Source organism: Natator depressus, chromosome 1 (assembly GCF_965152275.1).
Source record: "Natator depressus isolate rNatDep1 chromosome 1, rNatDep2.hap1, whole genome shotgun sequence".
Classification (NCBI taxonomy): domain Eukaryota; kingdom Metazoa; phylum Chordata; order Testudines; family Cheloniidae; genus Natator; species Natator depressus.
The window spans coordinates 1,384,291-1,395,381 of record NC_134234.1 but is presented as its reverse complement, the minus strand read 5'-3'; the positions used below and the strand labels follow the sequence as shown (position 1 = coordinate 1,395,381).

At 45.4% G+C, this 11,091-nt stretch overlaps 1 protein-coding gene across 1 annotated transcript; it reads left to right on the top strand.

The window, feature by feature from the left end:
* Positions 1 to 1,769: 1,769 nt before the first annotated feature.
* On the top strand, positions 1,770 to 2,826 carry LOC141994949 (olfactory receptor 52R1-like). Its single transcript, XM_074965585.1, has one exon. It carries the CDS (start codon positions 1,879 to 1,881, stop codon positions 2,824 to 2,826), a length of 948 nt encoding a protein of 315 aa, XP_074821686.1. The 5' UTR covers positions 1,770 to 1,878.
* The last annotated feature ends 8,265 nt before the right edge of the window (positions 2,827 to 11,091 follow it).

Genomic DNA, 11,091 nt, shown 5'->3' with positions numbered 1-11,091 from the left:
ACTGTCTGTGGAGTGAAAACTGGTTAAAGACCTCAGGTGCCAGCTTTTCATTAATGCACAGAGACTGTCACCTAATCCTCTTGCATTTCAGGGCTCTGGCTGTTAACGGGGCTGGGGGGGGCTGTTACTGAACTTTATCTTCTGGGAAGCATGGAGGTGCTAGAACTCTTCACTGGAACATTTGTAAGAATTTTTCAACATGGGCAAGACACAGAACCATAGGATTCGAAGAAACCTCGTAAGGTCAGCTAGTCCAGTGCCCTACATTACTGGAGGACTAAGTATTATCTAGACCACCCCTGACAGTTGTTTGTCAAACTTTCTCTTAAAAATCTCCAATGATGGAGATGCTACAACCTCCCCGGTCAATTTATTCCAGTGTTTAACCACCCTGACAGTTAGGAAGTTTTTTCTAATGTCCAGCGTAAACCTCCCTTGCTGCGATTTAAGCCCATTGCTTCTTATCCTATCCTCAGAGGTTAAGAAGCACAATTCTTCTCCCTCCTGCTTGTAACAAACTTTTACGTACTTGCACTCTCATTACGGGTTGAAATAGTGTTTATTTGGTAAGACCTGTTTTCCATAAACCATGTTGTTGACTGGCATTAATTATATTCCTAGACGTTTTTTGAACTAATCCCAGACCAGCTTTTCCATTGTTTCCTGACCTTGTCAAATCATTTAAAATTTTTTTTTAAATTTCCCTTTTTTTTTTAATACTTTACATTTAACACAGAACTGTCCTGTATTTTTCTTTTTTTGGCTCTGCTGCTGACAGGTTGTGTACTTGTACTTCCGAATGAGGTGTGTGGTTGATCGGTCAGTTTGTAACTCTGGTGTTTGTAACTCTACGGTTCTACTGCCGAGGCTGTTTAACATCCTCCGGGGCAGCTAATGGACTGGAGACTATTCCATCACCTCATGTGATAGGAGTACCTCCTACTCCTTCTTTCCAAATGCCGAAGAAAAATATTTCATGAACACATCTACCTTTTCTACAACATTAACACGTTTCCTTTCTCCTTCTAGGAACTGGCACAAACCTTTTCTAGGATTTCTTTTGCTCTTAATATACTTAAATGATCTCCTTTTTTGTGATCCTTAGCCCTGCCAAGCATGGAGTTTCCCCTGATGTCTTTCACATCCCTTATCAATTTTCATAACTTCCAATTTGTATTGCCTGATATCTATATTCCCTTTCCCCATTTGTTTTATATTGCTTCACCCCCCTAATTGCTGCCTTCACCTTTCCACTGAACTGGGCTTTTAGCCAAAATTGTCCACGTTCTTGATTCTTTTTAGCTATCTAGTAAACTCTTCTTGAATAACTCACAACTTTCATTCCCATTTTTCTGTCTAAATTTTAGCTCCAGATCAGTTTCGATGATAATTTCCTTCAGCTTTGGGGAATTTGCTCTTTTGAAGCACTCTCTGTAGATATTACTGGTTGGGAACTTTTCTCAGTTGTCTGTTTCAGTGTAATCAGTTCCATTATTTTATTTTGTTTTCCTCTATCATATGCCTCATTCTTTGTTTCTTATCTAAAGTAAACAATCCCAGACATGTAGGAATTATTGACGTATGAAGCACCACAAAATATGGAATTGGCCTTAGTAAGGTCAGTTGTTCATAATCCATTTCTCTGAATAATGAAAATGTCATTTTTTCAGTATGTGAAGAGCGAAAAATCTGCTTCACTCATGAGAACAGCCCCCAGTAGTGCATGTAGCGTCTCATATTAACATTGTCTCTCCACCCAGGCATTTCTGCTGTGACCATCACCCTAGACCCTGGGCACATACAGGAAGTCAGGGGAACATATGGTACAGGCAGGAGACACCGTTCTGCCTCAGAGTTGGACACCTTCTCCCCTACAACATGTCAGATTCCAACGCAACCGACTTCACCAACCCCTCCACCTTCATCCTGCTGGGCATTCCTGGCCTGGAGGCAGCCCATGTCTGGATCTCCATCCCCTTCTGTGCCTTGTACGTCATAGCTGTCTTGGGGAACTTCACCATCCTGATCATTGTGAAGAGAGAGCCAAGCCTCCATGGGCCCATGTACTATTTCCTCTGCATGCTGGCCGTCACCGACTTGGTCCTGTCCACCTCCACCCTGCCCAAAACACTGAGCATCTTCTGGTTCAATTCCAGGGAGATCAGTTTCAGTGCCTGCCTCACCCAGCTGTACTTCATTCAGTGCTTCTCAGTGATAGAGTCTGGAATCTTCATGGCCATGGCTTTGGATCGCTACGTGGCCATCTGTGATCCCCTGAGACATTCTGCCATCCTGACAAATGCTGTGGTGGCCAAGATTGGCCTGGCCGTGCTGCTGCGTGGTTGCATGCTCATACTGCCCTATCCCTTCCTGGCCAGACAGTGGCCATATTGCAGAACCAACATCGTCCCCCACACGTACTGTGAGCACATAGCCGTGGTGAAACTGGCCTGCGCCGACATCCGTGCCAGTAGTTATTACAGCCTCTCTGTGGCATTCTTTGTGATCGGTCTGGATGTGTTTTTTATTGTAGTGTCCTATACCCAGATCCTCAGGGTCATCTTCAGCCTCCCCACAAAGGACACCCGGCTCAAGACTTTTGGGACTTGCAGCTCCCACATCTGTGTCATCTTAGCCTTTTACATCCCAGCTCTCTTCTCCTTCCTCACACAAAGGTTTGTTCACAATGTGCCCCTGCATTTCCACATTCTCTTTGCTAACGTGTACCTCCTGGTGCCCCCCACGCTCAACCCCATCATCTACGGAGTGAGGACCAAACAGATCCAGGACAGGGTGCTCAGGCTCTTTACTCATAAAGGGACCTAAAGTTTTCTCCTGATACTCTGGCTCTCAGACAGACATCTGTGCCGAGCTGGCTGGTGACACGGTGCTGGGCCCCCTTCCCTGAATCACTTAATGGGCAGTCAGAGAGACATTAAACCCTTTCCTGACTTCACTGTGCTGTGTCAGCGTGACAAACTGGGGAATCGGTTTGTGTAGAACTCAGTAACGGATAGGGGTGCCAACTTTCTAATTACTGGTAACTGGACCTCTGAGGCCCTGCCTCCTGCCTCGCCTCTTCCCCCAAAGCCCCAAACCCAGCTCCTCAACTGACCTCAAGATCCCACCCACTTCTGCACTTTTTCTCCCAAGGCCCTGCCTGTCGCTCTCTCCTCCCCTCCCCAAGCCATGCGCTGGATCATCTCCATATCCCTCCCCTCCCAGCTGGGCTCCCTCTGCTCCAGGGCTGGGACGGGAGCTGCTGCAGCCTGAGGAGGAGCCGGTAGTGAGGGCCTTGATGATGCAGCACTGGGGCTGGTAGGTCAATCAGGTTCAGAGATCAGGTTTCAGAGTAGCAGCCGTGTTAGTCTGTATTCGCAAAAAGAAAAGGAGGACTTGTGGCACCTTAGAGACTAACCAATTTATTTGAGCATGAGCTTTCGTGAGCTACAGCTCACTTCATCGGATGCATACTGTGGAGAGGGAAGCCAGGAAGCCGTAGAAAAGCAGCTGAAACTTGGGAGCAGGGTTGTGTGGCAGATGGGTGAGACTGTGCACCATACAGCTTGTGGGCCCTAAAGGTCAGCTACAAAGTTCCTGAGGGAAGAGACCATTGTGTGACTTATTTCTTTAGCTTTCAAATCCCTTTTGTTCCTCCCAGCTGAGCCTGTAGCAGGCAGAGTCCCTGCAATGGGTTTAGGCTGGGAACCCTTTGCTGTGAGCCAAGCCTCGGGGGCAGGGCAAGGGATCAGCTTTGAGTATAGGTGGATAACAGCTGAGCAGAGAAAGGGAAGTACCTAGAAAATGTAAAAGGAAACGTAGTTTGATAGCATCCTGTCTGGCAAGAACTCACTTATCGATAGCTGGGATGTGAAATCCTCACTTCTGTATTGTTTTGTCATTATAGTTCCCACTTTGCTATTGTTTGTCTGTATAATCTCTGTCTGGTTCTGGGATTGTTTCTGTCTGCTGTATAATTAATTTTGCTGGGTGTAATCTAATGAAGGTGGTGGGATATAATTGGTTACATAATCATGTTACAATATATTAGGATTGGTTAGTTAAATTTCAGGAAAATGATTGGTTAAGGTATAGCTAAGCAGAACTCAAGTTTTACTATATAGTCTGCAGTCAGTCAGGGAGTGGTGGGGAATTGGAATCCTGTTTGGCTAAGGGCAGGAATGGGAACAAGGACACAGGTGTAAGGCTCTGTGGTATCAGAGCTGGGAAGGGGGACACTAAGGAAGGAAACTGGAATCATTCTTGCTGGAAGTTCACCCCAATAAACATCGAATTGTTTGCACCTTTGGACTTTGGGTATTGTTGCTCTCTGTTCATGCAAGAAGGACCAGGGAAGTAAGCGGGTGAAGGAACAAGCCCCCTAACATCTTGGTGCTGTGACTTGCATCGGATAGGTGAGTGGCTGCCTGTAAGTCCCCAACAGTCCACGCAACTGCTTGGAGGGGGTATCGCAAACTCTCGTGATGGTAGTTGCGGGTTCTGGCAAGCCAGGGTAAAGGATTTTTTGAATAAATGGATAAGGAAGAACCAGGGTCCATACCAGGTGCAGGGGTCAACCTGGGATGAGATTAAAAAGGAAATGGAGGAAGTGTTAGGGGACCCAGAGGGATGGAGGGCAGCTGAGGAGCCCACTGTCCTTTGGTATATGGGCAGTGGAAGAAGGTCCCTGCCCATGGGGACTGAATGCCTTCCAGGGAAAGGAGGCACTTCAGTCTGCTTGTGAGAGGTTTGAAGTAAGGGCAGCATTATGGGAAGCTGCCAGGAATCTTTCAAGTTTGGTGCTGCTTCAGCAAGGGCTGCTGAAGGGTTGTAAACTAGTTAGGGGTAGTGAAAGATGATTTGGCACAACAGGGTTTAAAGTCAAAAGCAGAGTTAACAGACGACCTTTAGAGACTGGAGCTGGGACTTGGTCCTGGGGGAGTAGAGAGAAAGAAAGAAGGGGGAAAAAATGGGTTTCAAAGTGCAAAATGGCAGGATTTGCAGGAGCAGGTAACAACCCCCACTCTTCTCCCAGAGCCAGAATGAGAACCTGGGGATAAGGGTTCCCAATTGTTTCAACCCAGGGAGCCTACTCTTGGCTCAGAGCTAACTATGTCCTTTTCTTCTTTTCCTTCTTCTTTTTCTCGGTTTACTTAATTTGCTGCTGGTAGCCTATACTTTAAACTGACCTGACAGGCTTAATTGGTTTCTTTCCACCTCTCCCCCTGCCTTTCCACACTCTTTTGTTTTTCTGAAGTTTCAGTGGAGGGTACTTTGGATACTTATGTGAGCTGTTTTGGGTTATTTTGGACAAAGTATGAGGGAGGTCTGCTGTATTCCACTGGAATTTTTTGGAGTAAAAGATCCATGGGCATCCATGGAGACAAATGTTTTACTGCCTCCTTGAACAGTCTCAAGGTGAAGACAGCACAGGTTAAGGCAGCCGTGTGGCAATAATTGTACTTGGTGGCTAAGTTGTTGCAGACAAAATGCACGACCTTAAAGAACTAAATGTAGGAGTAAGTGATTTAAAGAAGTGAGTGAAAGGTTAGAAATAGCTTTTGCAAAAATTGATAATACAGGGTTTGCAGGAAAGTAAACATTTGGGAGTTGTGGAAATGGTAAAAGGTAACTGTTGTGAAGAGGTTAAAAGAGTAACATTTGTGGTGGTACAAGAAGGAAGTTTTTGTTTAATGATAAAACCCAGTTATATCACTGTAACTGTATGTGCAACTCTGTGCAGTCACATGGGATGGAAGCTTGGTAATTAAATTATCCAAGGGGGTCAGGTAGGGTGGCTACTCCCACCACTAGGCTTCTGTCCCCAGAAGCCTTTACAGCTATTCTGAGGGAAAATGGGCCCTTTTCTCACAGAAGTGGTCTATAAGGGACTGATCAAAATTATTTAACTTTTGAGTAATGTAATCAAAATCACTGGAGGAATATAAGGGGTTTCTATTGGAACTTAACTTGGCTGCCCCTGGTTGTGTCCAGTTGTACAAGATGGCAGGGTAATCGGGTACAGTTGTGTAAAAGAGTAAACAGTGCAAGGGACGTTAGGCAAAAGAGAATTTTGTGTGTGTGCACAGGTAAAAGAAAAGGAAAAGGGGAGGAATGATGGGAACACTGAGCCTTGGGGTGGGTCTGGGGGATCGGACTGTTGCTTTGGTGGGTGTGCATGAAAACTGTGTGGGCACGGGGGAGGCAGTTACACCTTGTGTAAAATTAATGTGGCTAATATAATGTTATGGAGGTTAAACTATGAAAGGAATGTGCATTTTCCCAGGACATGTGAAGTGTATATTGGAGAAGAGGTAAAAGAAATGCAAATAAAACATGATACTTAAATAAAATCCTAATAGGACTCCAAAAGGAGCCACAATAGGCTGTGCTTTCTTTTTCAGATCTCTGTGCGATTTGGAGCAGGAGATGAAAGTGGAAAGTAATCAGAACTCAAGTGGAAGTGGAATGTGTCCCTTTTAAGACCATCTCTGAGCTGCTAATAGCTTTGGATCCAAAGCAAGCCAGAAAACTTCTGTGTAAATACAAATTACCTAGCTGATGGGCACAAAGGAGTTGCAAATAATGAATACATCTAGTCAGCAAACAAGCTACTAGAAGACTCAGATTATGGCCCTCCAGGAAAGGGTGGTGAAAAAACAAGTCAAGCCTGAAAATAAGGGGAACAGGTTAACCCTAAGGGGTGTGTGTGTGTGTGTGTACAGTGCTAAAATCTGAAGCTGTGTCTCAGCTATTACCTGAGAAAAAAACTTAAAGCTTGGTACAGCAGAGAAACTATTGCAACCTGATCGGTTGTACAAGAGGGGAAACTGAGGTACACCACCTCATGAATTTCATAAATGACCAGTGAGTGGGGTAATTCACTAGCCTGACTATAGAACAAAATAAGGACAGGCTGGAGGTAATTCTTCTGTTTTTCCTGCAATTAGCAAGGAAATTTATAAAAGGAAGTGTTAATTATTATTAAGCAATAGTCTGTCCCCACCAGGGGGGTGGAAATTGTTTCTTTTGTTTTTCAGACACTCTACGAGCAAGCTGGCACCAGCGGGGAAAATAACCCAGAATACCATGGATCTGTGTTTTGTGTTGTTTGTGGTGTTTGTCTTGTTGCTAGCATTGCTGTGTTTTAATGAACAGAAAATCTCATGACATGGGTGGGGGATGGCTTCAAAAGGCTGAGCTTGGGGGCGGGGGGGGGAGATGTGTATGGGAATGCAAAATGCTCATCTAGGAGGCCAGCACCTGTGTAATAGCTACCGTGGTACCTGGAAATGGAATGGCAACTAAGGTGGTCCCCACAAGCCCTATGGAACTAATGAGAAGTGGAGGAGCTCATTGGGAATCAATGGAGGGGTGTGTAAAATGGTGTAAATCAAGAGAAGATGTTTGGATGAGCCCCTCTCCTGTGACTATGGAGGATCAGGATCAATGGCCCATGCAAGGGGTGGACAATTGGGTGTACTGTGTATAAGGTGTTTTGCTGGGAATGTACATATTACTGGGGGCACATGTACACCAGCCCATAACCAAACTACACCCAACTATATGCTGCTATCTGGACTTTGGTGCACAAATGGATCTATGACTCTTATTGCTGTGAATAATCAAACCAGGGCATACGGCCTGATTCCATACCAAGTGGTCAAGCTGGTTGGGACAATATCCCACCTCTCTGTGAACATTCAATGGACTTATGATTTGGACAAAAGCACGGAAAAATTTCAGGGGCAGCTTGTTGCAACTGCCAGCAACTGGACACATCAGATCGTGACCCCGTCGAAGGAGGAGAGGCAGTGGTTTGGGGGTGGCTCGGCTGTTGGACCATACTGCAGTGGTCAGGACTCGGTGTTGCTGTGGATTTTTATTGTTAACTGTACTTGTGTTATGTTGCATATGGAGATAACCTATAAGTAATGTAGTAAGCCCTCCAAACCCTGCAGTGTACTAGACAACCCAGACCCAACCTTCTCAGGCCCACTCCAATGGGAAGTCTGGAACACTAATTGGAATAGGTGTGGTATGCCCGTACGAGAGAAGGTGCAGGGCACTATACTACACAAGGGGCAGTGGGACAAATAGAATATCGACACCTTCCACCTTGGTGCCTGGCCTTATCAGGAAATGTGTCGCCATATGTCCTATGCTTTTGCAGGGATACCTGGGCAGGAGGATCCCAAAAGGAAAAAAAAGGGGTGGAGTGTTAGGATATAGATATTCAGGCCTGTCTGTAAAGGCCTGTACTCTAAGAATTTAGGTGTATTCTTATCTATTAGCTAGTTACAGAGGTATAAAAGAAAGAATCAAAATCACTGTCTGCCGGTGTAAGGTCCTTCTCTTACTGTGACAGTCTGAGGCCCTGTGCTTAGGCTGAGATCTCTGGCTAAGCAGCAGAGGCAGCCATAAGCTGGGAAGCGACCGGTCACATAGAATATCAGGGTTGGAAGGGACCTCAGGAGGTTCTAGTCCAACCCCCTGCTCAAAGCAGGACCAATCCCCAATTAAATCATCCCAGACAGGGCTTTGTCAAGCCTGACCTTAAAAACTTCTAAGGAAGGAGATTCCACTACCTCCTGAGGTAACTCATTCCAGTGTTTCACCACCCTTCTAGTGAAAAAGTTTTTCCTAATATCCAACCTAAACCTCCTCCACTGCAACTTGAGACCATTACTCCTCGTTCTGTCATCTGCTACCATTGAGAACAGTCTAGATCCATCCTCTTTGGAACCTCCTTTCAGGTAGTTGAAAGCAGCTATCAAATCCCCCCTCATTCTTCTCTTCTGTAGACTAAACATCCCCAGTTCCCTCAGCCTCTCCTCATAACTCATGTGTTCCAGTCCCCTAATCATTTTTGTTGCCCTCCACTGGACTCTCTCCAATTTTTCCACATCCTTCTTGTAGTGTGGGGCCCAAAACTGGACACAGTACTCCAGATGAGGCCTCACCAATGTCGAATAGAGGGGAACGATCACGTCCCTCGATCTGCTGGCAATGCCCCTACTTATACATCCCAAAATGCCATTGGCCTTCTTGGCAACAAGGGCACACTGTTGACTCATATCCAGCTTCTCGTCCACTGTAACCCCTAGGTCCTTTTCTGCAGAACTGCTGCCGAGCCATTCGGTCCCTAGTCTGTAGCGGTGCATGGGATTCTTCCATCCTAAGTGCAGGACTCTGCCCTTATCCTTGTTGAACCTCATCAGATTTCTTTTGGCCCAATCCTCTAATTTGTCTAGGTCCCTCTGTATCCTATCCCTGCCCTTCAGCATATCTACCTCTCCTCCTAGTTTAGTATCATCCGCAAATTTGCTGAGAGTGCAATCCACACCATCCTCCAGATCATTAATGAAGATATTGAACAAAACATCCTCACATTCCAACCAAGTCACATTGAAAGAATGTGCTATTGGGCTGTTAGGAATACAATCCTGTCCTGATAGTGCCTATCGCCTCCAGAGAAAGGGAAGTGCCTAGAAGATGTAAAAGGAAACTTGGTTTGATAGCATCCTGTCTGGCAAGAACTCACTTATCAATAGCTGGGATGTGAAATTCTCATTTCTGTGTTGTTCCATCACTGTAGTCCCCATTTCCCGATTGTTTGTCTGTATAATCCCTGTCTGGTTCTGTGATTGTTTCTGTCTGCTATGCAATTAATTTTGCTGGGTATAAACTAATTAAGGTGGCGGGATATAATTGGTTAAATAATCATGTTACAATACGTTAGGATTGGTTAGTTAAATTTCAGTAAAATGATTGGTTAAGGTATAGCTAAGCAGAACTCAAGTTTTACTATATAGTCTGCAGTCAGTCAGGGAGTGGTGGGGAATTGGAATCATGTTTGGCTAAGGGCAGGAATGGGAACAGGGACACAGGTGTAAGGCTCTGTGGTATCAGAGCTGGGAAGGGGGACACTAAGGAAGGAAACTGGAATCATGCTTGCTGGAAGTTCACCCCAATAAACATCAAATTGTTTGCACCTTTGGACTTCAGGTATTGTTGCTCTCTGTTCATGTGAGAAGGACCAGGGAAGTAAGCGGGTGAAGGAATAAGCCCCTAACAGCAGGGAAATCAGAACTCCTGGGTCCTGTCTCTAATCCTGCCACTCATTCTCTGTTTGACCTTGGCCAAGTAACATCGCCCTGTGCCTCATTTTACATATCTGTATTATGGGGATATGTTCATAGTGACTTTCATTGCTCAGTGTTTTGAAGATCTTCAATGAAAGGTGCTACACAGTTTGATGATAGTTACTGATGAAATTTACTGATCTCTGATCCATTAGCGACAGCCCTGGGTACCTGCAGAAAGTGTTCATATCTCCCCTCAGTCATCTTTCTCCAGATCAGTCTGACAACTATCTACCAAGCTATCCTGGGCATTTACAGGGTATCAGGCCCTAAGGAGATCTAGTCATTATCCCTAGTTTCTTCCTAATCGACTATAATTTTTAAATATACACAAATTCACAGAGCAGCGAATTCCTCTGTGACTCAGCGCAGAGCCCAAGAATTCTCATCTCCCTTTGGGAAGGTCCCTTAATTACTGTTTAATGCTGTAGTTGGATAAAAACCACAGAAGCACAGACAAGCTTGTCACCAGCCTGTTTACATTCAGATGCCGCTTCTCCTCTAGAGGCTGAGCGAACCCCCCTGGGATTGCACAGAGCTCTATTATAAATAGTGCTCAGCCCTGTGTCTGCTCTCAGCATGGGATGTTGCTGCAGATACTCGGGTGAGAGAGGTGTGGGACACGGCTACCTGAGGGGGATTTCCAGGGAAGACACTTCCATCTCAGGATTCACAGGTACCCATCTCTTGCTGAGGAGCTCACCTGCTCAACAAACCCTGTGCAACGTGGGCGTGATGGGACAGAGAGTAAGTCTGTGGTCCTTGCCTCTTTGCACAGCCATTAAATATCTCGGGGCCCTTGCCAGAGAGGATGAGTTTGTTCTAGTATGTTCAAATATGGAATTGGCATTAGTAAGGTCAGTTGTTCATAATGCATTGCTCTGAAAAATGAAAATGTCATTTTTCAGTGCATGAAGAGTGGACAATATGATACAACAATGGAAAC

What these genes read in the sequence shown, in the direction of transcription:
- LOC141994949 (XM_074965585.1), top strand. Translation starts at nt 1,879, where the DNA reads ATGTCAGATTCCAACGCAACCGACTTCACCAACCCCTCCACCTTCATC.